The following is a 26567-nucleotide window of genomic DNA, read 5'->3' as shown; positions in this document are numbered from 1 at the left end:
ATGCAACAAGACAAACAAAAAGAATGAGAAAAAACTGGTTAGATATAAGTGCAAAAGCAAAAAAAGCTTTAGTAGGTTTTAGGAAGGAGCTGGTTCTGAGTCTTCTACTTGTCAAAAAACAGCATAACCCCATTGTGTGAACCTCAGTATGATATTGCATTAAGAGGGAAGAACATACATGGAAATGAATCCTATTCTACTCTGTTTTAATCATATCCTGAAGGTGGGAAACCAGAAGGTCATCAAGCAAATTATTTTAGTTGGATTTGAGGATATGATAAAGAATTACCAGAGACAGCTTGTAGGGGATGTGGTGGTATCGTGGTTGTGGGGAGGTGGGTGGTGGGAATAGCCACTTGAAAGAAGTCTTAAACATCATATTAAAGTGTGTATATTGATCTAACATAAAGCAGTTTTGCATGTTGTTGGGAGAAGGAAAATAACATTAAAACCTTGAGAAAATTTATTTTTTCAGTAGTGTGTGGGATGAATGAGAAATGAGAGGAAAAGCAACCATTGCAGAGATTGAGGGGTAAGGTTTTGCCTGTGGAATTGGAGAGAAAGGGACAAATAAAGAGACAGGGGAAGAATCAAGAGGATTTGGGTAATTGACCATAAGGAGTAAAAACTCTCAAATCAAATTCTCTCAAAATCTCAAAAAAAAAAATCAAAAAAAATTCTCTCAAATCAAAAAAGTAACAGAAGGTTGCAAGTCTCAGGGTAGGTATCTTGAGGGCAATGAGTTCACCTGGACAATCATTAACTTCTTCTAGGTTATAACCTAGAAGGTAGGGTTTGTGTCTTGCCACTTTCTATAGGGCAGTTTCTTGCTCATTCTTGATACAAAATAAATGTTTGTTGAATGGCAATAGGAAAATTGAGACAAGATGCCAGTTTTGTGGGAAAAGCCTCAGCTACCACCCCAATATCAAAGAGAGATGAGGACCCAAGAATTTCAACTTGATTTTTCTTAAATTTGGGGCTTTTAACATTTTTTTGACTTGTGTTCAAGCTATTATAGTTTCTAAAGCACTCTCAAACACATGACATATATATATATATATATATATATATATATATATATATAAAATGGTTTCTAAAGTGCTCCCAGATACCGTTCTTTAAAAATCGACTTGTTTCAAGCAAAGTCGAGGAATAGTTGGTTCTTTAACTGTCACAACTTTGTTAGCAGGGACACCTGATGCTAACTAAACCCTATTTCCATACTAAGAATAGGAGAATAATGAAATTAATGAAAGCAGCAAGTTCTTCTACTTGTTCAATTTATAATAAGGAACTATTATTTCTAAGTTTGTGGATATTTTGTCAGCTGAGATTGACCATAAGCATCACATGCAAGAATGGTCTAGGAGGCTCATCACCCACATTGATTGTACCCATATTTGGTCTCTAATATATTTAATTCAGAAGTTTCTTTTTATCTTAAAAAGCCAGGGTCCTGGTCATTACTCACAAAAAAAGAGAATGAAGTGGGGGGGGGCAGGTAGAGTGGGACATGAGTTTATTTAATATCAAAAGAAAAGATCACTAAAAAGGAAAAAAATATGTATCCAGAAGCATCAAAGGTCTAGAAGGACATATAAATAGCTACAAAAGGGGTGGAGATGATGCAGAGAAGAGATGTTGCCTCCCCTATGACGTGAGTCCTTTAGATAAGAATGAATAAAAGCTGCCTGGAGAATGAGGAACCTGAAGAGTCCCTTGGGGAAGCTGTGTTACTCTACCTGCTCAAAGCCTCCTGCAAGTGACCCTGCGCATCAGGACAAACCTAACTTGGTTATAAAGGGAGCAGGAGACTCTGGCACATCATGGACCTGGAAGAATACAGAGAAAGAGGTAAATGATTATATATATTGCTATGTCTGTCTCTTACCCTAGAGTCTTCCTCTGGGCAGCTCAGATTCCTGATGGTTAGCAGTGAAGTTTGGGAGTATAATTCTAGTGTACTATTGATTTGATTAAGTAAAATGGTTTGGGATTGGACTGACATTCTCTCTCTCTCTCTCTCTCTCTCTCTCTCTCTCTCTCTCTCTCTCTCTCTCTCTCTCTCTCTCTCTCTTTCTCTCTCGCTCTCGCTCTCTCCCTTATCCCCCCTTTTTCTTCCCCCCTCCTCTCTCCCACCTCTCTCCTTTTCCTCTGGGCCAAATGTAACTGGTTCTCCAGTTCCCAAAGAGAAGTGAAGGTTTAGATTCTAAACCAACTAAAGAGACAATTATTTTCTCAGTATTCTAAAAAGTGCAATGGTTCCTGTCCCCAAGGAGTTCACATTATATCAGAAAAGAGAATATATACAAATCAATACCAGGTAATTTTGGAAGGGCACTAACATCTGGGAGTGATGGTAGTAGGAAAACGAATTATAGATGGAACTTGAACTAATTCTTGAAAAACAACAACTAGGGTTTCCAAGTGGTGGAGATGAGGAAAGAAAGAATATATTCTTGGTATAAGGACCAGTTAGTTTGAAGATACAGAGACCCTGGACATAGTATGGTTGGAACAGCATATGACTAGATCGTAGAATGTATAGAGAAGTAAAATGAGTAAAAAAGACTGGAAAGGCAGAAATGGACCAGATTCAATAGCTTTGAATGCTAATGAGAGTTTATATTTTATCCCAGAGATTCTAAGAATTAAAAATTATCTATTTTATTATTTTCATGTATATAGCCCATGTAACATATTTTCTCTTCCTTTCCGAAAGTTCCACATATAAGTCTATTCCCAGGGCCACTCTTAGTGCTTCCTCTTTTATGTCATTGAACTCTTTGGCAGACTGGTGAAGCTTATGGATCTCATCTCAGAATAATGTTTTTAAATGAATAAAATAAAATGCATAATATTATCAAGAAAACAAGTTATATTGAAATACAGCTATATATGTATCTATATATACTTACAGGTATGTACACATATGTGTGTATGTAATGTGTATGCAATATATGTGTACTCATATTATCCATCTATCTATCCATCCATCCAACCATCCATCCATCCATCCATCCATCTATCTATCTATCTATCTATCTATCTATCTATCTATCTATCTATCTATCTATCTATCTATTGGGTCTCAGGTTAAGGACCCCTGCATAGAGTAATGACATAACTGCCTATTTTGCATAATTTATGGGGCTATAAGAAAGCATACCCAAGTGCCCCCAACCCAACACATTTCCTCTACTGACCTACCTTATTGCCTGATATTTCACTATTATGGAGTCATTTTTTTGGATCAAAGGAATTCCCTCTTAAAATTTTAATCTCTAATAGAATTAGGAATACACTAAATTGGTCTAAGCTCATTAAAAATTTCAGGAAAAGACAATGCCTGATAGCATTCTTCTCTGTGGGTATTTATTCTGAGAAGAGAATCTAATGGGGATAAAGGGAGACTAAAGATGTCCAAAGATGTCAAAAGAGTAAGGAGGGGGCAGCTAGAGTGGATTGAGAGACAAGCCTAGAGATGGGAGGTCCTGGCTTCAAATCCGTTTTTAGACATTTACTAGCTGTATAACCCTGTGCAAGTTACTTAGCCCCTTCCCCCCTTGTCTATCCCCTACTGCTCTTCTGTCTTGGAACCAATAAACAGTGTTGATTCTAAGACAGAAGGCAAGGTCTTAAAAAAAAAGTAAGGAAAAACCCATGGAACCAGTGCTGGACTGGAGGGAGCTTTCAGACTGGGACAAGTAGCAAGAATGCTTCTAAAAGGAACTGAGGGAAACAGAAATGGAATGTGGGGAAGACGCCTAGAACAAACTTTGTCTGCTTCACAGGTTTGCCCAGAGCTACCATATGAGATTTTTTCATGGACATTTTGCCAATGAGAATTTATTTAGAAGTAGAAAACTAGAAATAGACCTGGAGAAATAAGGAACAAAGAGGAAATATTTGGCATTGGCTTCAAAACACTCAGCTTTGGGGATATTCCTACCCTGACCCTCCAGTATGCTGAATAAATACACTCTTTCCCCCTTTTATTTGCTAGGGAATCAAAATCTTCTGTCTCCTGAGGTTTTGGAGAAATAACTACAGTTTTAAGAGTAAGGAGTATAGTCAGAGATCTCTGTATGTGTGTATGAAATGGGGTAATGGTACAAGTGTTCTTAAACATATTCTTTGTTTTCAGATGACTTGAGTAAAGTTTGTTTTCAGATGGCTTGGGTAAAGATGGCAGTTAGCATTCTGGAAATTCTCTTTAATAGAGTGCAAGGAAAAAGATGATTTAATTTTAATTTTATTTGCGTAGCCCAGTCATGAGCACTGAATATGCTTCATAATTTGACTTGCTCTTTATTTGTTTAGGGAGCATTTTGTAACTGAATCAATATAAACTTCATTAGTTCATGGCTGGTGGCTGGTTCTATGAGATGGACAGAAGGGAGAGTACTTCCTTTTTTTCTTATTTCTTAAGACAACTTTTAAAATTTTATTTTTAAACTAACAAGAACTTACTTTATCACTTTCCAATTCCACTCTCCAAATTAAAAAGAAAAAGAAAAAAAACCCTCATAACAAATGTGTTATGGTCAAGAAAAACAAATCACCACATTTACCCTGTACAAAAATGATGTATATCTTATTCTGCATTCTGAATCCATTGACAATTGGGAGGTGGATAGTATGTTTCATCATCAGCTCCTCTGGATTCATGGTTGGTCATTGCATTTGTCAGTCATCCTAAATTCTTTAAAACTGTTTGTTTTTGCCATGTTGTTATTGTATACATTATTCTCCTTGTCCTTACTTTTTTGTTGTATACATTGTTTTTGCTTTACTTTGTATCAGATTTTTTTTTTCCTTTTAGGAGGAATGAGTGGTCCAGAATTAATATTAGACCTTTGTGACTTGACACACAGGAAGTATTCCCTAGAGGAAGTTATGTGAACTGAAACTATTAAAATTTTTTTTAGCACATCACCACCTGAACATCAGCAATAAAACATACATTTTTGGAAATAGTCAATGAGGGAATTTGTTTTGATTCACTATAGATATAAATATTTTATTTTTAAAATTTCTAATTAATTATTTAAATTAATTTAGGTTATTGCTCCATGGTTACATGATTTGTATTCTTTCCCTCCCCCTCCTGTCACCAATGAACAATTTAACTGGGATTTTACATGTATCATTGATCAAGACCTAGTTCCATTTTATTAATATTTGCATTAGATGATTCACTACATATATATTTGTTATATGAGTTTTATTTTTCTTCTTTTTAAAATTTCCAGTGGTGGTGGTGGTGGGGGGAGGGCAATGGCAAAAAAAGAATAAGATTTTAAAAAGAGAGAAATAAAAGAAAATGAAAGAAAAAAGGGTCACTGAAACATTTTAAAGAAAGGAAGCCAGAAAGAATTGTAGATAAGCAGGGTAGCTTTGAAAGTTATGGGTTAAACTTACTATATATTTAAAAAGAAAAAACAAGCTAGAGACCTGAAGTTTCATGTACAATCCTCTTTCTATTCTACTATGGATATGGAAACATCCATTTTTTTATATTATGAAGTTCAGAAATTTTAAAAAATAGGGGAAAAATGACCAACTGAAGCCAAGATCCCTTCTGGCCCACTGGGTTTGGGAGAGTTCTTTGAGACCTCCTTTCTGTCTGCTTAGCATAGCTCTCCAGGGTTGAAGCAGGCATTAGAAAGCCTGAATGATGATGCAAAGGGACTGGTTAGGTCACAAGGTACAACCTCTCTCTTTTGTTCTCTTTTCAGGAAAGGAGATGGTGGATTACATTTTCCAGTATTTGAGCACTGTGAGGGAGAGGCGGGTTACTCCTGATGTGCAGCCTGGTTACATGAGAAGCCAGCTGCCTGACAGTGCCCCTGTGGAGCCAGACAGCTGGGACACCATCTTTGGAGACATTGAGAAAATCATTATGCCTGGGGTAAGAAATGGGCACCACACCAAAGGAAAAAGGGCAAATGGTCTTATTGTACTGATTTAAGAATGGGGGGGGGCAGGTGATTGAGGTGAAGTGATGCAGAATTTGATTTTCCAGAGATTCAAGAAAAACAGTGTACATACAGTTTCAGCAATCAGATGTATTGACAGTGACTGTCAATGCTTCGCTCACCTTACTGAATTGGGTGACTCAGGATTCTGGATTTCAGTGCTGGACTAGATCTGTTATTAACCATTAATAATCTTTGTAATCTTCAACCATAGATTTGGAGCTAGAAAGAATGTTAGAAGCCTTTTAGTCTAACTTGTTTGTTTTGTAGATGAGGAAGATGAGACCAAGAAAAGTTAGGTGGCTTGCTTAAGGCTACACAGATAGTAAATAGCATAATCAGGAATTGAATCCCCATCCAGTGGTTTTTCTGTTCTATTATAATGATTCGTTCCCTTCTTTTCTTCATTTGTCAAATGTTAGGTTTGCCTTTTGCTGACAAGTTAGCCTGCCCACTACCTCTAAGTAGAATATGTATTGTGAAATGCTTTTCTAGTTATGGGGATTGATTTCATAGAATCACACATGAGACAAGAACAGACCTTATGACATGGAAAAACAGAATGTTAGAGTTTGGAAGAACTTTAGATTTCATCTTATCTGACTCCCTCATTTTACAGATGAGGAAACTGAAGCCAAATAGGCCAAAGAACTTGCTGAGGGTTGGACTCCTGGCTGAAGCATGCCATCTACATTGTCTTGCCTGTCTCCATTGGGTCCAGAGTCCCAGTTTGTTTATTTTTTTAGGGAGTGATAGAACCAGGGCTGCAGCTGTAGACTATAGCCATGGAAAAGAGGGAAGCAAACTGGTCTGTAGGTGCCAAATCCTTGATTTTTATTTAAACTTGTTTGATCTCACATCCTAGGAGTAAAAATCTTTTGAGCAAAATCTCCAATATGTGTATATTTACTTATTTAAAAAGTATCTTCATGTTCCCCCATACTAAAAATTATGCAGTTACAAAACTTAGATACACAAAAAACATTTAAAGATGAAATAATATTTGACCATATATTCAATTGGGAACCATTAGACTTTATTGAATAGGAGAGTGACATAATCAGAACTGTGCTTTAGGAAAATTTAACTGGAGGAGTAGAAGATGGATTGGAATGGAGAAAAATTAGAGGCAGAGAGATCAATTAGCAGGCTATTGCAGTAGTCCAGATGGGAGGTGATAAGGCTGATTGTGTGAGTAGAGAGAAAAGGAAGGAGAATCCCAAAGATCTGATAACTAATTGACTATGGAGATGCAAGGTGAGGGAAAACGAGGAGTTGAAGATAATAGCTAAGTGGTGAACTTGGATGATTGGAAGGATCGTGACCTTAATAGAGAAGTTTGGAAGAGGGGGGACTTTAGGGAGAATGATGAGAGCAGTAATGCATCCATGTATGCTCAACCTGTATGATCTATTTTGTCCCACTCAAAATGAAAAGGGAGGAGGCAGGAATCTTACTCACTGGTCACCATCCCCAAAGCAGAGCCCTCTCAGGAATAGTGGAGAGGTAGAGGTACAGTTTCCCCAATGGCACCTACATAGCATTTAGGGGTAACTCAAAGGAGAAGAAATGGGAAAGGGAGGGGAGTGTTGGATGAAAAGAATAGGCATGATCATTGGGAGACAAACTCCAAGGACTAATACAGTGAAGTTAGAATGAACTGCTTTCCATCCTCCAATTGGTTAATAATACATCTTTGAGGTCAGATCTGAGGTTTCACAGCCTGAGGAACATAGTCCTACTTTAGAGACCACTGTTCTAATACATCAAATTCAGCAGTCCCAAGTGGGTCCCCTTCTGGGTCTGGGAGAGGGGCTCTAGGAACAATGGAGTGAAATTTTACACCCAGGTACAAGTGCTAAAAAGGATGATTTCTTTTTCTCTTTTGAGAGAGGCATAGTAGTATGGTATACATAGTGCTAGACTTGAAGTTAAGACATAGGTTCAAATTCTGCTTCAGACACTTAATTTACATTATTACCAGGGACAAATCATTTAGGTTTTCTGTTCTTCAGTTTCCTCATCTGTAAAATGTGAATAATATAAAGCATCTACTTCAAAGAGGTATTGTGAGAGTCAAATAAAAACAATCTATGGTAAAGTGTTTTGCCAGCCTTAAAGTTATTGTGCATTAGCTATTATTATTTTCTGTTGTGGTTACTCTTCCAATATTACAACTGTAGAAATGAAGACATAGTTAAGGTTTAATTATGATTAACAAGCAACTCCTAATTAATTGGATTTTTGAGCCCAGACTAGACTCACACACTCCTGTTCCATCTTCCAGAATTCAGTTACAATGCAGAACTATATTTTCATAGGATTATAGGATCTTAGCCTCCAAAAGCATCTTTGGGATCATCTAATTCTACCCTTGTCAATGAGTATGATCCACAATGCATAATTCACAATTATACCATTATTTATTATGTGATTGTTTCTGTACCTGCATAGAGGCTACCTCTTGTAGGGGAAAGTATTTTGGTCTAGGAGTCAGCCAGCTTCTGGTCTTGGCTCTTTCAGTGGCATACTGCATGACCTTGGCCTTATTATTTCACTTCCTTCTGGTTCCCTCATTCGTAAAACAAAGTTCCTTCTAGTTCTAATATTTTATGATTCTAATGCTTTATTCGCCTAGAATGCTTAGATCCAAACATTGTCCCATCTGGCCCAGGAAAACTATTCGACTTTCTAAACATTTATTAAGAACATATTATGTGGGGGCAGCCAGGTGGCTCAATGGATAGGGAGCCAGGACTGGAGACTGGAGGTCCTGGGTTCAAGTCTGGCCTCAGAACTTTTCTAGCTCTGCAACCCTGGGTAAATTGCTTAACTCGAATTGCCTAGCCCTTTGGGAACTGGTACTTATTCTAAGACAGAAGGTGAGAGATTAAAAAAGAAAAGAAAAAAGAATATATCATGTGGAGGCAGTTATGTAGCATGGTGAATAGAACACTAAGCTTGGAGACAGGAGGTCTTGGGTTCAAATTTGTCCTCAGACACTTCCTAGTCATGTAAACCTTGGCAAGTCATTTAACCCTAACTGCCTAGCTCTTGCCACTCTTCTGACTTAGAATTGGTACAAAGACAGAAGGTAAGGGATTCTAAAAAAAAGAATCTATTATATGCAAGGTGCTGGAGAGACTAAAAGAACTTGCTTTGGACAAGACACTAGAGATAGAAAGCCTCCCAAAATTCCTACTGTATGTAAGGCATTGAAGATAGAAGAAAAAATGTACTTGTTCTCAAGGAGTTGACATTTTACTGTAGTCAAGGCTAGGACAGGGAAGGAGAACATGTGCTCATATAAGTAAATACAAAGTACACATAAAGCATATAAAATAATTTAAAAGGGCTAATAACTGGTGCAGGTGGAGTGGAGATCAGGAAAACCCCGCAGAGGCTGGCCATTGAGTCATCCTGTGAAAGGAACTAGGTTCACCTCCAATCAGAGATGGAGGGGTACATTCCAGACTTGGGGGATTGCCTATGCAAAAGTAGATGACATGTTTACCAGGAAGAGCTAGGGGGTCACTTTTACTAGAACAGAGAGTGAACTAAAGAGAATCAAATAAAGTAAACTGACTTATGGCAATGAAATGAAGGGAAGAAGCTTCTGATAATCCCAGTGCTTTTAGACCATCCAACCAATTTCAAAATACCATTAAAACACACACACACACACAAGGGCAACTTTATCAAAAAGGGGCTGTTTCCTGAATGAGATAATCAGAGTGATTCCCTTCTGTAGGAAGAGCCCTTTGCTAACTGTAATCTGGCAGTGTCATCTCCTGCCTCTCTGCCTAAAAGGAAGCAAGCAAAGTAACGGTCAAAAAGTGATGGGGAAACAGCTGATTTACTTGATGTAATGAAATCCAGTGGTTGCTGCCAGGCGGAGCCAAGGATGCTTATCTTAGGAAATAGGTGTCTGTCTGCTTTTGATAAAGTCTCATCAGGATTAGATACTTTATCTCGAGAGAGCAGGTGATTCACTCTTGATATAGCTTACTAGATGGTAAAAGTTGAGAGGGGAAACCCATCAACAGTCACTGTAGAAGAATGATAACAGGGCAAGACCTTGGATCCCAAAGACTGAATCAACCTTCTGAGATCTATGTGGGACAGTGGTTCCTTTCTCCCTTCCCCCCCAGCTTTTCTAGAGGCATATCTTTTAGTTAGCATCATCATTCATCCATCCATTAATTCAACAGAAATTCATTATATGTCTATGTGAATTGCACTGTTATGGACATCTATCTGTAGTGAATACGGAGGAGTAAGGCACATTCTCTTACCTCAATGAACTTACTTATGGTTTAGTAGGGTAGATAGGACCTATATGTGGTAGAGGGGAAAGAGTTCTGATAATGGGGTCAGAGGACTTGGTTCCAAATTCCCACCTCTGATACTTACTACCTCTATAGTCTAGGATCCTTTTCTGAGGCAATTTTCAAACTGAGATCTTCCTAAGTGTTCTGTGCAAGGCACTGTGATATTTGCTGGATTTTAGCATCGTGCCTGGCACTTACTATAGAGTAAGAACTATATAAGTGCTAGTTATTACTATTATTATTTTAAGATCTAAATAGAAAAGTAACTATACACACTGAAGATTAATATAGCTAAGAGACTTAACACTGGAAATAAAAAGGTAAAAACAAGAAGAGGAGCCCTCAAGAAGATTATATTTTACTGTCTAAATAAAATGTACACATAAGTAAATATAAATCATATTCAAGCAATTTTTAAGAGGGAGAATGTACTGATTGTTGAGGGCAACAGGAAAGGAAGTGTGTAGGAAACAATACCTAAGCTGTGCTTTTTAGGAAGTTGGGGATATACGTTGTGATATTTAGGATGTTCCAAAAGTTTTAGCATGGTTTTAAGCTTAGGGTACAAGATACACAAACTGTTTTATAGAAATTTAGAAATGGAAAGGGAAGTCAGAGTGGTCTGGAGTCATCAGGGAAGAATTTTGAGGAGGAGGGATGTGAACTAGGTCTTAATGAATTAGTTGACAGGATAGACAAAGAAGAAGGGGTAGGAGAAGAATATTTGAGGCAGCAATTTAGGGGCTCCCTCCAGCAAAGATATAGGATCAGGAATGATAGCATCAGGGTTGTAGACAAGATTAAACTGGACTGAAGTAGAAGACTTGGGGAGAAGGTGAAGAGGAGGTTGGGTAGAATAAAGGAATCCGGAGGAGCAAAAGCAAACCTAAACCTTCTTTTTGGTCTTATTCAACTCCTCCTTTCATGGGGTAGTAGAAAAGACATTGAACTCAGAGAGAGAAGGAAGGCATCATTTAAAAAAAATGTGTAATGCCTTTTTTCCAAAGGAGTTACAATCTATCGGGGAGATAACATATACACAAATAAATATAAGCTTGTTTTGGGAGGGAGGGCATTTAGCAGCTAGAGTAGTGGAGGTAGTTGTCAGGAAAACTTCCTGCAAAAAGTAGAACTTGAACTGATTCTTGAAAACTAGGGTTTCCAAGTAGTGGAGGTGAAAGGGGAGTGCATCTAGGAATGAAAACCAGCTGGTGGGAAGGCACGGGGACGTGAGGTCATGTGTGGTTGGAACAGCATATGATTCAATCATAGAATGTATGGAGATGTATACTATGTAAAAGAAACTGGAAAGGTAGAAATGGCCCAGCTTGTGAGTAGCTTTGAGTGATGATCAGACAAGTTTCTATTTTAGCCCAAAGGTTCTAAAATCTCCCATGATGATGTGGGGAGACATGTGAAAAGGCACAGTTCAAACGAAACAGCTTACTAATGGAAAAATCAGATTTGAACATAGATTGGTTATGTTGCGTATATAACTAATTAGCTCTTTGGTGTGGAAACTCCACATTGTAAGATTTTAACCTGTCTAATAACTTCAAGCATTTCCTGAGGTTCAGAGAAGTTAACTGATTTATCTCTGACCATCTAGCTAGTATGTGCCAACTCCTCTAGTCTCTATGACTTCAAGATCCATTTGTTATGTTATGCCAAACTCTCTCTCTCTCTGTCTCTCTGTCTCTCTCTGTCTCTCTCTCTCTCTGTGTCTCTCTCTGTCTCTGTCTCTCTGTCTCTGTCTTTGTCTCTGTCTCTGTCTCTCTTTGTCTCTCTGTCTCTCTGTCTCTCTCTCTCTCTCTCTGTCTCTCTCTCTCTCTCTCTCTCTCTGTCTCTCTCTCTCTCTCTCTCTCATAGAGGGGTTGCTTCTGTTTAACCAGAGACTTCTCTGGCATATGAAAGGTTAGAATTTGGAATTGATGGAGTAAAAATGCTTTTTGGATTTTGCTTGGGAAGAGAGCATAACCCCTGCCCAGGTCTTTTCTCTGTGTTGTGGAAGGAAACTGGACCCCAGTGCTCCTCTGATGTCCTCTGCATGTTCTCTCCCAGGTAGTCCACTGGCAGAGTCCCCATATGCATGCCTACTTTCCAGCCCTGACCTCCTGGCCATCTCTGCTAGGAGACATGTTAGCAGATGCTATTAACTGCTTAGGATTCACCTGGGTAAGTAGCAAGAGCAGGGGAACAAGTTGGTTTTAGAAGGGGAAACAAGAACAAGCAACATGCCATCTTAGACTAATAGTCTAAATAACCCTGTTTCCTTTCTCCAACAGAAGCAACAAGGAATGTTTTGAGAGGGAGCATAGTTATCTTTCTTGATATTGGAGATGTATCATCACTACCACCCCCAGCTTCCCTCCTGTCATCATCCAAAAATGTATCCTAACACCCCTTGAACCTATTTATAGTTTTAGTCTCTATTATCTCTAAGGCAAGACACGTTCTTAACTCTGGGATCCACAGTCTGTGACTAAATTTCAAGGCATCCCTGAACTTGGATAGGAAAAAAATATATCTTTATTTTGAATACAATTGACTTGCTTTATAATTCTATGTATTTTATTTTATATATCTAAAAACAATATTTAAAAAGAGGTTCAAGACAAAAAAGATTTAGAACCTCTGCTCTAAGGTGAATAATAATATCATATTTTTCTACCTTCTGCATAAATTAGTATTCTATTTGATATCATAACATTTTAAGCTTTAGGTTGTGTTATATCTACCCCTATTCTCCAGGTTTACTTTTCAAGGATTTGCTGGGAAAGTCCATGTTCATCTAAATCTTCCCCAGGCATTTATGTTCTCTGTAGGAAGGCCAGATGGAATTGGTGACCCCTGACTGGCATTGTACAAGAATTAGCTGACTTCCAAGGGAGAGATGATCAGATGCCAGGAAACTCGCTCCCCTCTTTCCCTTAGCATGCCAGAGAGCTGGAGGGTAGGAGGTGGGAGAAGGCCTGGGAGCTTACCTGTCACTCACCAATCTCTTTCTCAGGGAGATCTTTGCTTCCCACTGGCAAGGGAGGGTGGATTTGATCAGGGGTTATGCAGAGGAGCAGCTTGTTTCAAGTGCTAGAGATGGGTGGGAGTGTGGTTCACAGGTTCACAGGTTGGATAGAAGTCCTCACACTCTCTTCCATGTCCCAGGCCTCCAGCCCAGCCTGCACGGAGCTGGAGATGAATGTCATGGATTGGTTGGCAAAAATGTTGGGTCTTCCGGAGCACTTTCTACACCACCACCCGGGCAGCCAAGGTGGAGGAGTCTTACAGGTGCCTCAGATGTTGCCACACTCTTGCTTTTGGGATTGGAAAACAGTGGTGCTGCTTTAGGAAGAGAATGATAAACCTGGCTCCTTGCCTCACTCACGCCACAATATAGCCCTTTCTCTCTCTGCTTTCCTCTTTCCCTTTCACTCTTTCCTCTTCTTCTATTTTCCTTCTTTTCTCTCTTATAGTTTTCCTCTCTTCCCATTTTTCTCCCTCTCCCTTTATTCCTGTTTCCTTTCCTTTTCTCCACCTCTTCTTTCCTTAAAGGAAAATCAATAAACCATCATATTACCATAATTATTCCAATCTAGTCTTTTTTAGTTTATAAACCTGACTTCCCCTATTTCCCTCCTCCTCCTCCCCCAAACCACATAGACACAACCCCCTTCCTGCCCATATGGTGAGACTGGATAAGGGAGAATGGTAGATTAGGACATTTAATTCACAGTTTCTGGAAAGCTGGAGAGAAGGGAGAAATGAGTAAGATAAAGATAAGTGCGTAGCCTTTATATTCTTATCTTTTGTCACTATCTCCTAAGGACCACTAAGTCAAAGTTCCTTAAATGGTTCAGTTCATTCTGTAATTTACTGAAAATAATGAAGCCAGAGTCCAAGTGTTAAATTGTTGACTGTTGACTGTTGGCTGTATCTGGAGATAAAACAACCCTTTCAAGGATCAGGGTACAAATCAGTGTTTTGATACAGCTCAGCTGGAGAGTATCAGGATTTGGCGACATTGTCCCTCATGAGTCTGAATGCCCATTTGTTTTGTGGATCATGAAGTGTCCTGTAGTGTTCACTTGATGATTTTTAAAAATACCTCTGAAAAGAAGGATCAAGTGACCAAATACATGAGAACTCCAAATAAAATGGAAGGAGATGGTCCTTTAGTATGGTAATTCACTTATTTCCATAGTTTAGACCTTCCTTATTAACTCCTGATTAGCTAACATATTCTTTGACTTGGGAAGGAGAGAAGGTGGATACATTTTATAGATGGAAAGACTGAGCCCTGGAGATGGGGAACGAGTCATGAAGCGGGTCAGAAATTGAACTGGGGATAAGGATTTTCTTGCTTTCTTTGTTCTGTGCCCTGTCTTTAAAAAAAAAAAACAACAAAAAACACCACATTTTAAAAAAATTTCTATCTGCTTCAAATGATATTTATTTTTCTCCTATTCTTCCCTTATTTCTTCCCTCCAATATTGGGAACTTAATCATTACTTACCAGAGATTGGTTGTTTTCTTCTTATTTTCTGTGTCTTCCAGAAGGATCACTTTAGTATTGTGAATTTTTTTTCTTTGCCCCATTAGCAAATTAGTAAAAGAGATATCCAGTTACATTGCAAGTCTTGGTATATTGTGGACAAGGGACAAATAGGACAAGATGTCACAGGTTGATGAATAAAGTGAGGGGATGGGGAATAGCCTCAAGCAGACTGGACTGGGCTTTTCCTTGGGTGTAGTTGTAAAAACCACAAAACTGAAAAGAACTATGGAGTATCTGGAGTATCTAGAAGGAGAGAAAAAAGAAGCAGCCACTCATGACCTCTCCTCCTTCACAGAGTACAGTCAGTGAATCCACCCTGGTGGCCTTGCTAGCAGCCAGAAAAAACAAAATCCTGAACATGAAAGTGTCCGAGCCAGATGTGGACGAATCTTCTCTGAACTCTCGGCTCATTGCTTATGCCTCCGACCAGGTGAGCTCTCCAGGACTGAGAGAGGTTATTAACCTGAGGTGAAAGCTGCTTTGAAAAATAACTTTTCTTCTTGATTATGATGAATGTGACAGATATTAACAAACACAAACCATCTCATATTTATTAATTAAATTAAAATATTTTCGTATTTTAAACCCTTTCCTTCTGTCGCAGAATCAATACTATGTTCTGAGGCAAAAGAATGGTAAGGACTAGGCAGTGGGGGTTAAGTGACATACCCAGGGTCACACAGCTAGGAAGTGTCTAAAGACTTGAATCTAGGACCTCCCATCTCTAGACCTGGTTCTTAATCCACTGAGCCACCCAGCTGCCCCTAACATTTTCATATTTAAAAGAAAACCAGGAATGAGGATTATATTAAAAACTCTAATCTATATTAGGTACAGCTAAAAAAAGGTATATATATTAAATTTAACCAGAGAGCATCAACATTCCCCTGGTTGCCTATATTTTCTTTGATTTTCCTTCTGCTCTCTTCTGTGTATTTTTAAAATGTTTGTTATGCTTTTCCCCCCCATCACTGTTACTACCCACTTCTTTCCTCCTACCTTGAACTAAATGAGTATAGGCAAGTAAAATAAATCCATATACTGGTCATGTCTGAAGATGTGTATCTAATTCTGTATCCCTAGTCCCTCACCTCTCTTTTTCAAAATCAGTTTTCCAGAATCTTGGTTGGTCATTATACTGATCAGGGGTCATAAGCCTTTCAGAGTTTTTCTCCTTTATAAATTATAAAATATATGATATGATATATAATTATAAATATCCTTTATAAATTATAATAGATATTATTAATTATCACTCTCTTCAATTCATATAAATCTTTCCTGGTTTCTCTGAATTTGTCACACTGCCACTTTTTGTCATTTGTCACATTTATTACCTGGCATAATACCATTCTATGACACTCATTTTTTATAATTTGTTCAGTCATTCCCCAGTTGATGGATACACCCTTAGTTTCCAGGTCTTTGTTACTCCTGTAAATATTTTTGTCCATATGAATCCTTTCCTTCTTTTTCTCATATCATTGGGGTATAGACCTAGAGGTGGTATTGCTGGGGCTTTGCTTTTGAGTGCCAACATCTGGAGGAAGGAAGGAATTTTCCCTTCCCATCGTGATTGGCATCTTTATATTTTGTCTCATGGTCTTCCCCTTGGCTTGGATAGATATTTCTAGGGCAGAGGGGCAGCAAACTACAGCCTGAGGGCTAAATCTGGCCAGCTGCCCATTTTTTATGGTGAGCTAAGACTGGTTTTTACATTTTAAAATATATATTAAAACAGTCAGTGGGCAAGATTTGGGCTGGGCCACAGTCTGCTGACCCCTGCTCCCCTGCTCTAGGGTCCTCTTATAGCTACTTACTTTTCCTCTCAAAAGCCTCCATGGAGGATGAGGGCTGGATGCTCGGAGGGTACAGATTTCTCTTCTCCCAGTTTATTAATACATATGATCTGCCAGTTCCTGTCCTTCCTCCCAAACCTATACTCAATTAAATTTGTCCCATGTTACCAACCTGTTTTTGCAAAATGAGTTTTCAAGCCAATGTTTGACCTTCCAGAGCTTCTGTGTTCTGAAGTGGCATTTAATCCCTTTCAAGTCCTGTCTCAGAAATTCCTTAGCTCTACCACTCTGGGGGAGTCACTTAACCCCTCCGTCTCAATTTCCTCCCCTCTAAAATGGGGATAACAAGATCGCGTCCCTCACAGGGTTGTTGTGAAGATCAAATGAGTTAACCTATGTAAAGTGCTTTGCAAACCTTAAAAAAACTATATAAATGCTTTTTATTATAATTATCATTATTATTACAGTGCTACTATGAATTGGTTCCAGGAAAGTACCTAATTTAGAGCCAGTGCAAATCTTGCTATAGACACTTAACTGGATATATGACTCTTAGCAACTCACTTAAACTCTCTCAACCCATTTTTCTATCTATTAAGTGGGTACAATAACAGTTACTTCAAAGTATGATGTGAGGCTTAAATGAGGCAAAATATATAATAAAGTGCTTTGCAGAGTGCTTTGGTGGAAAATGTGATGGATATGGAGTCAGAGGGTCTGAGTTCAAATCATGTACCTGCTAATTTATAGCTGTGTGACCTCAGACAAGTCACTTACCCTTTTTTGGCCTCTGTCTCCTAATTTAGAAGATGAGGGAATTTGGCCTTAAATGAGCTCTAAGCTCCCTTCCAACACTTACATAGATGCCCAATGTCAGAAGGTGGTGTTATTCTTTCTCCTTTGTTCAGGCCCATTCGTCAGTTGAAAAGGCTGGTCTGATTTCACTCGTGAAGATGAAATTCCTGCCAGTGGATAAGAATTTCTCTCTCCGAGGAGAAACTCTTCAGAAAGCAATTGAAGAGGACAAGAAGCAGGGCTTGGTGCCAGTTTTCGTAAGTTGGAATGCATGAATACATATTCTTCATGAGAACGGAAGGGATATAAGTTGATGTGATTTTGAGCAAAAGAAAAGGAATGTGGCAAAGAGGCTTTGATGGAGAGAATTTTAGCAATATGCTAAAAAAGGGGGAAATAAGAATATTCTAATGTGGGTGATGCTAGAGTAACTGGTAGGTTATATTTGTGGTTGCAATTTTATTTAAAAAAATGAATTCTAGCTATGTGACCCTGGGCAAGTCACTTAACCCCAGTTTCTTAGCCCTTGCCATTTTTGTCTTAGAATGGGCACGAGGATGGAAAGTGAAGGGTTAAAGAAAAGAGCCCATATATCACAGTAACTTTTGTTTTCTTTTCAGGTGTGTGCTACCTTGGGGACCACTGGTGTCTGTGCATTCGACTGCTTGGCAGAGTTGGGACCTATTTGTAAGCACATGTCCTGTCTAGCTAAGATAATTTAGCTCACAATTGTCCACATTTGTTCATTATTGGAAGTCACCTTGGATTCAAGTGGCCCTAAAAAGTCTTAACCAAGCTGGAAAATCTCTCAGTATTGCCTTGGTGACAAACTGTTGTCCAAGGATAAGCTTACTTAAATTCAGAGACACTTAATACTGGGATTTTTTTTTGGGGGGGGGAAGGGGTGAATGGGGAGGAGAGGAGTTATAGCCATTCATAAAGACCATCTTTTTAGGTGTGGAGGGGTTGTGCTCTGAATTGGGGAAGGTTGTTGCCCACACCCACAAAATTACAGAACTCTGAAGTCTTGACAGTGTGGAACTGCTTTAGTGGGACTTCACACCTGCCTTTCCTTGACCCTCCAAGACCTGTTTAATATAGAGTTACAAGGACCAGAGAAGGTGGCCAAGGAGCCCCTAATATCATTGTTCTCTCAGTGAATATATTTCTAAAAAGAATCAAGTATCGCCTTTGTCCAAACTTGTTCCCTTTCCTGGATGTAGCCATATATCAGTCTCAAGGACTTCTGTCACTGCCACCTGAGTGAGACCAATCCAAGTTGGCCATGGGAGGCCAATGGGAGAAGAAGATGGTGGAAGAGAGAATGGAAAGGATCAGAACAATAGGAACCCCAAACCTTACTGTAGGGGCTTCTGAGTTAGCTTAATCTAGGCTTCTCTTATTAAAATGAGAGAACAGATGATTACAATAACAAAAAATCATATTGACATAATATTTTAAGGTTAATGGAGCACTTTCCTACCAACAATGCTTTGAGTTGAATAGGTTTTGCCTGACTTAAGACAGGAGACTCACTCCCTACTCACGCTTGAGGGTATCCCTGCCCGAAGAGGGAAAAATGGAAGTGAGTTGGTTTATGGGTTATTTCTAATGGAGAACTCGGGAAGGGGGCTTTCTTGCCCCAGGGATTCAAGCAGGGATCACTTCAGGCTCTTCTTGAAAGAAGGAAGAGGATATCCTCATGCCTCCTTTGCTCTGCTTCATGTCTTATTCTTTTTTGGTCTCAGATCCAAATTTAAATGCCTTATTCCACACACGTATAGGGTTGGGCTCCACTTTGGACCACGATCCGATGTTAGCCAGGTCGGAATCTCAGAGGAGAGAAATCCTTAAACTCATTTTCCGGGGGAATTGATTTCAAGGAATCTTGGAGTCACGTAGCTTTTTTGCTTCAACAGGTGCTAGTGAGGGCCTGTGGCTTCACGTGGACGCGGCCTACGCAGGAACTGCCTTCCTCTGCCCTGAATTCCGGGAGTTTTTGAAGGGCATCGAGTATGCCGATTCCTTTACTTTTAATCCTTCCAAGTGGATGATGGTTCACTTTGACTGTACTGGCTTCTGGTGAGTGCAGCTTCCAAGCCCCCCACCCCCACCCCGTGCAACCCCAACATCTGCCTCTGCAGAGGCCTCAGCCAGCGATGTCCATTTTACTACCTGCAGGGTCAAAGACAAGTTCAAGTTGCAGCAGACCTTCAGCGTGAATCCCGTCTACCTTAGGCATGCCAATTCTGGAGCAGCCACAGACTTCATGGTGAGAATTTTAGAACCCAGAGCAACCTGAGAGATTGAATTCAACTGTCGTTTTCCATAGGAGGGAACCAGGCCCTATACTGGATTATATTTCTAGGCATTCAGTCATTCTTTCATTGACATAAACTTGCCCAAATGGAACTTTTTAGTAGTCATTTTATACAGTCTTCCAATATCTCCATGCAGTTTTATTCCCAGTGGCTTAATCTACTATCATCACTAAATTGGGAATTTTTTCAATGTTCTTTGTCTTCCATATCATTTATGTATGTCTGTATTTATTTTTAATGCTTTGAACTACATCTGACATTATGTAATTATTTTTAAAATATTAGGTTACATTTATCTCAACACTAGGCCTGGGTTATTTTTTCAAAAATTGTTTTCATCTTTTCATCTAGAGAGGTACTTTATTTATCCTTACCCTTTATAGCATATCTCAAGTCAATTTCTTCTTCATTCAAAAATATTCTGGGGGCAACTGGGTGGCTTAGTGGATTGAGTCAGGCCTAGATATGAGAAGTCCTAGGTTCAAATCTGACCTCAGACACGTTTTAGCTGTGGGACGCTGGGCAAGTCACTTAACCCTCCTTGCTTAGCACTTACCACTCTCCTGCCTTGGAACCAATATACAGTATTGATTCTAAGATGGAAGGTAAGGTGTTTTGTTTTTTGTTTTTTTAAATTCCCTTTGGGGGCAACTGGATAGCTCAGTGGATGGAGGGCCAGACCTAGAGATGAGAGGATATGGGTTCAAATCTGGCCTCAGACACTTCCCAGCTATGTGAACCTGGGCAAGTCACTTAACCTCCATTGCCTAGCCTTTATTGCTCTTCTGCCTTGGCACCAATACATAGCGTTGATTCTAAAGGGAAAGGTGAGGGTTTAAAAAATATTCCCTTCAATCCCTCAGTGATTGAATTTGAAAATCAATTCTTTTCTTTAGAACATTATGATAGACTTAAAAGTCTAAATAAACCAGGTCAACAGGTTCTTCCTTAAACAACTCTGGGACCCATATGCAGCCCTGTGTGGAGACAGCCAGGTGGGATAGTGGATGGAGCCTGGATGCAAGTCAATAACATTTATTAAGAGCGAGTATGTGCCAAGCACCGTGCTAAAGTTCTGGAGTGACAAATAAGGAAAAGAAAGACAGTTCCGACCCTCAAGGAGTTTACAGTCTCACGGGGGAGACCCTATATAAAAAGAAGCTGAAGGGGAGGCGAGGGGATGCTGTCTGGAGCCCAAGAGCAAAGCAGCTGATGGGCAGTGAAATGAGCTGGAAAATTCTGAGCCTTCCAGAAAGGAGGCTCCGCAGGAATTTATGGCTCCATCCTCTCTCCTTCCAATCAGAGGGGAGAGGCGACTGAGGATGCTGAGGAGGCTTTTGAGTATCAAAGTTGATCCAGGGCGCCCTGAGGTTACATTTTGCAGTCACTAGTGCTTTGGTCCTGGGCATAAGCCTCTGTTTCTAGAGACTTCCAAGATCCCAACTCCGAAGCCACGATCCGATCGCCCTGTGCTCTAGTGAGTTAAAGAAGCGGGGCTTCTTTCCCGCACGATGCTCCTGTCCCGAGCTCAGGACAAAATACTGCTCTTTCCCTCTCGCCAGAGGGCTTTTCTCCCTGTCCTGACCCGAACCCTAAACAGCGGGTTCCTTTTTCATCCAGATGGCTGAAGTGAAACTAAAAACAGAGACAGGGAGGGGCTCAGAGGAGCCTCTTAGGTCAGCGTTGTAAAGAGTTGACTTCTCTGAAACCAGAGAGCGGATCTATCACCCTTGGTCTGGGCCCGAGTAAACCCCACGACTCCCCGTGGAACTCTGGGTCAGGGCCGTGATGAATCAGGGGCCCATAGCTGAGCCCTTGGGGGTGGGGTGGGGGGTGTTGTATCTGGGAATAGGTGTCAGAGGAACGAGTGCTTGTGGTTCCCAAGAGGTGTCGCAAAACCCTGTAAAGACGCAAACCAACGGAGAGTTAGACCTCGTATAGCCTTGATCAGACCAATCCCCCCCCCCCCCCCCCCAGCTCCAAGATTGTTTGTGGAGCCATCCTGTTGAATCAGCGTGGGCTAATTTCAGATGAAAAACAACAAATTGATCATGCTGGACAGAGGTCTAACCAGCAACATTGGTGCCAAGAACATGCAACTTGAAATGACACTTGGGGCAAACAGCACCTCACATGCCCTCTGATCCGTGTTGTAATTTGTGATGTGAGAATAATATAAAAAATAATGGAAACAAATTCAGCTGATCAGGAGAGGCAGTCCAGGGCTTTGACTCATAGGAGGGAAACAAGGACCAGTGTGACTGGTTTTCTATTGGGGGATACCTCTAGCAGAAGCAGAATGAGGATTTTTTTTTTTAATAAACCAGAAGTAAAAATGATTTTTTAAGTCAAAGCAAAAATGATTTTTTAACCAGAAGCAAAAATTATTTTTAAAATCATAAGTAAAAATTATTTTTAAACCAGAAGCAAAAATGATTTTAAGCCAAAGCAAAAATGATTTTTTAAACCAGAAGCAAAAATGATTTTTTAAAACCAGAAGCAGAAATGACTTTTTTTAACCAGAAGCAAAAATGATTTTAAAATTATAAGTAAAAATGACCAGAAGCAAAAATGATTTTTTTTAAACCAGAAGCAAAAATGATTAAAAAAAAAAACCCTTACCATCTGTCTTAGAATCACTGTGTATTGGTTCTAAGGCAGAAGAGTGGTAAAGTCTAGGTAATGGGGGTTAAGTGACTTGTCCAGGGTCACACAGCTAGGGAGTATCTGAGGTCAGATTTGTACCCAGGACCTCCCATCTCTAGGCCTGGCTCTCCATTCACCGAGCCACCTAGCTACCCCCCAAAATGATTTTTTTTAACTAGAAGCAAAAATTATTTTTTTTACTGTGAAGCAAAAATGAGCAAGGGAGTTCAGAGGTCATTTAGTCCAATCCCCTTTCTTAATAAACAAGAACATGCAGGAATCCAGCTTAAGGGACTTGTCCAAGCTACACAGGTAATAAGTTGCATAGCTAGAAGTTGATTCTTGCTTTTCTGACTCCAAATTCAGCATCTGTCTTTTCCATTGTACCATGCTCTAGACCACCACAGGGGAGGAAGTAGGGGAAGCACATTCTTCTATGTCAGTGCCAGTGACAAAGCCCTAGCTGCCCTTTTTAAGTTATAGGACCCACCCCCAACCCCACCAGGCTGGTGGTAGGGAAGCTGGCACCTGTGGGAGAACAATGTAGTATCAGACCAGTTGGGGAACCTGCCTGGGATGCCTGAGTCTGAGGAAAGAAAGTCACCATTTAGTAGCTTCCTAGTGTAAGTAATTTTTCTTGTTATCTAGGTCCTAAAGTTAGAGAGGCAGATGTAGTATTGGATAGAGAGTCTGCCTTGGAGCCAGAATGACCTAGCTGAGACATCTAGAGGCTGTGTGACCCTGGGCAAAGCAGGCAATTCTCTAAGACTCGATGTTGCTGATTAGGTACCAATAAGGCATCTTAAAGAGGGAGTTTCTTCGCTGGAAATTCTCTATGTCAATGAAACTAGAGGTGCCTGTCCCCTCAAATGAAACGCTAACCTTATTAGTTTTCATGGCACTGAAAGATTGAAAGTGACGTCTAAATATATACCTAACACATTTATAAATTGCAGAATCTTTTTGGGCACCCTGGGAAAAGCCCCAGTTGACCTGCCCTAGTTAGAGCTCTGATGGTCTTGGAGCCGAGCATCTTGTGAAGAAAGCAGTCAACAGCCTTTTTGCTTATCTGCCTATTAGAATGAAAAGCAGCCCAGCAAACTCTGTATTTCCATCTGGAAACTGGACCGTTCTCATCCTCCCTGTACTTTTCAAAGTGCAAATCTGATGAATGAAATTCAGGAGTCAATTTTCCTTTTAGAAAAGGCTTATCTTTCGATTTAGTCTCATTCTCTGTCTCCCTCTGCTGGCCTGCTGTCTGAATTTTACTTAGAAATCCAATATTGACTGCTCTGGATAAACATTCTAAGCCCAAGGAGAGGAGATATCACCAACCTGGGATTGGATTGGGTAATTGTATTTGCAGACTTTGTGTCAGTTGACAGGACAAATATTTATTAGAAGAAACGGGATCAGACTTGGGACAGTCAATGTGATACTTGCTAGTTGGCTGGGACTTCCTGGAAACCATTGGCTCACCTAGAGCTGCTTTTTGTTACTTATCAAAAGATCAAAAATGTTTTTCAAAGCTTTTTGATGATTTCAAAATTCTCAGGGAACTGATTTAATTAAAGGACCTCTCTTAGGTTAAAGGGACTAGCCTTGAACATTCAGCTGTATTGATTTTGGCCATTGCCAGGACAATTTTTTTGTGTAATTGTCACACTAAAACAAATCAGTAAGCTATTGGAGAGAATAAAAGCCTAAGGAACTGAAAGCTAAGAAAAATTAACTTGAGACTACAGAAAGGCACAAGGGACTATGTTTTTTAAAATAGATTTTAAAAATCTATTTTAAATAGATTTTTATTTTTTCTCAATTATATGAAAAAATAATTTTTTTAACCTTCATTTTAAAAGAGTTTGCATCAAATTCTCACCCTTCCTCCCTTATCTCCCTTCTCCCTGAGGCAGCTAACAATCAGACATAAATTTTATATTTGTAAAGTGTAAAACATCAAAGGGAAAATCTTGACAGGGCAAAAGATTTACAATCGGCATTTGTTGTTGTTTCAGTTCTGTCTGACTCTTCAAGATGTTTTCTTGGCAAAGATATTGGAGTGGTTTTCCATTTCCTTTTCTAGTGTGTCTCCATTTTTCAGAGGAGGAATTGAGGCAAATAGAGGTTAGGAGATTTGCCCAGGGTCACAGAGCTAATATGCATTTAAGACCAGATTTGAATTCAGATTTTCCTGACTCCAGGTCCATGCTCTATCTAATGTGCCACCTAGATGCTGCTCAATCAGCATTTATTAAATACAGATTGTGTGCCAAGCACTGTGCTAGGGGCTAAGGATCCAAAGAAATTAAACTAGTCCTGCATTCAAGGAGTCCATAAATGACATGTCAATTTTCTAATAGGGAGGTAAACCAGGAATTGGCCTTAGGTCACCCTAAGTTCTCTGATGATAACAGATAGAGATTTAAATATTATTGTTTAATCTTAGAGGCAACATGGAATAGAAGATGGTCTCGGAGCCAGGAGGAGCTAGGTTCATGTCCCATCTCTGCCTCTGGACAAGTTTCTTAATCTCTCTGGGCTCCAGGAAATTCTCTTAAGGCTGTCCATCACCGAGAAGGTGTCAGTCTCCACTGTTAGAGGGTTTCCTCATCAGGGAATATTTATTAAATGATAAATCCAATTTAACACAGACCCGTTTGACATTGCATTTGCAGAGTGCTTTGTATTTTTCAAAGTATTTTCCCCCTCCTATGTTATCTTACATAACAAAATATTGGACCATGACTTTAGAGCTTCATGTTCTGATAGATACCGGTTTCCCTTAGGGATTCTTAGAGATAAACAAAAGCTTCACCAATTCAGAGGCTCTGAGATAATAACAGGACTAGGCCTTATTTAAAATAAAATGGCATTTAGAGAAGAAGTCTCAATGACCATCTCCATCAGGGATTCAATCACACAGACCTCTGGGAGATCTTGTTTGGGCTCCTTTTATGGATGGATCTGCCTCTTCCTCCTCCCTGGTGACCTCTGCTGTCATGGTGATGGTGGATGCCCCAGGAGAGTGGGGGATCAGCTGGTGCCCGCCTGGGCCTACCTTTGTTTCTCACCTATGGGCCTATTCTTTTGTTTTCAGCACTGGCAGATTCCTCTGAGTCGGCGGTTTCGTTCTATCAAACTCTGGTTTGTGATCCGATCCTTTGGGGTGAAGAATCTCCAAGCCCACGTCAGACATGTACGTTGAACATAAATGATTCTGGTGGTTGTATAATTTTCTAATGGGGAGGGAAACCAGGAACTGGCTTTACATCATCCTGACCAGGAGAAACCATAATTGCTGGACCAGAGGGCATGTTGGAAGACTTTTGAGATGTATTTATTTATTGATGTGTGTACTCTCTCTCTGTGGGTGTATGTCTGTCTATCTCTCTCTCCCTCCCTTTCTCTCTCTCTGTCTCCCTCTCTCCTAACCCCTTCCTCTCTTCTTCCCTCTCTCTCCTTCCCCCTCTTTCTCTCCCTCTCTCCTTCCCCATTTCTCTCTCCTCTTTCCTCCCTTTCCCACTTCTCCCTCCCTCTGTCTCTGTCTCTCCTTCCCCCTCCCTCTCCTAATCCCATTTCCCTCTCCCTCCCTCCTTCTCTCTGTCCTTCTCTTCTTCTTCCCTTCCCTTCTTCCCTCCCTTCCTTCCTCCCTCCCTCTCTCTCTCTTTCTGTCCCTCCCTCCCTCCCTCCCTCTCTCCCTCTTTCTCTCTTCTCCCTCCCCCCTTTCTGTGTGTCTCTCTCACTCTCAGTCTCTTTCTCTTTTATCTCAGAAGCACAGTATTCAAATGAACTACATCTGAATTAACTTTAAAATTAAGAGTTTTTTTTCAAGTTAAAGAAACAACAATAATATTAAGATGTCAAATATAGGACACTTTCTGCAGTTTAGGGCTTTGAGCATTATGGTATAGCATATTTTATGCCAGGATCTCTAATTTTATGGGATCTCCTGGTGTGGGAACTCCAAAGTCAAGTCAATAAGCATTTTTTTAAACTCTTATATGCCGGGTACTATGCTAAGTACTGGGGACACATATACAAGAAAATAGGAATATAGTCTCTACCCTCCCATTGGGACAGATCCATCTCCCTATGGTTTAGAAAGTACCTGGAAGTTAATTGATGAAAGTTTGAATCTA

General features: G+C 39.9%; 1 protein-coding gene across 1 annotated transcript in view; it reads left to right on the top strand.

Moving 5' to 3' along the window:
• Window positions 1–1550: 1550 nt before the first annotated feature.
• The window catches only part of HDC (histidine decarboxylase), a 34212-nt gene continuing 9195 nt past the window's right edge, over window positions 1551–26567 (top strand). Inside the window, exons 1-10 of the mRNA XM_001380484.4 lie at window positions 1551–1857; window positions 5745–5917; window positions 12377–12490; window positions 13478–13600; window positions 15163–15297; window positions 17575–17718; window positions 18082–18148; window positions 19381–19543; window positions 19643–19733; window positions 25526–25624. Of these exons, the coding sequence (XP_001380521.1) occupies window positions 1830–1857; window positions 5745–5917; window positions 12377–12490; window positions 13478–13600; window positions 15163–15297; window positions 17575–17718; window positions 18082–18148; window positions 19381–19543; window positions 19643–19733; window positions 25526–25624 (1137 nt within the window). The 5' untranslated portion in view covers window positions 1551–1829. The remainder of the gene's footprint in view (window positions 1858–5744; window positions 5918–12376; window positions 12491–13477; window positions 13601–15162; window positions 15298–17574; window positions 17719–18081; window positions 18149–19380; window positions 19544–19642; window positions 19734–25525; window positions 25625–26567) is intronic.

The sequence above is a fragment of the Monodelphis domestica genome, chromosome 1, assembly GCF_027887165.1.
Source record: "Monodelphis domestica isolate mMonDom1 chromosome 1, mMonDom1.pri, whole genome shotgun sequence".
Classification (NCBI taxonomy): Eukaryota; Metazoa; Chordata; class Mammalia; order Didelphimorphia; family Didelphidae; genus Monodelphis; species Monodelphis domestica.
This window is presented reverse-complemented; position numbering and strand designations above follow the sequence as displayed.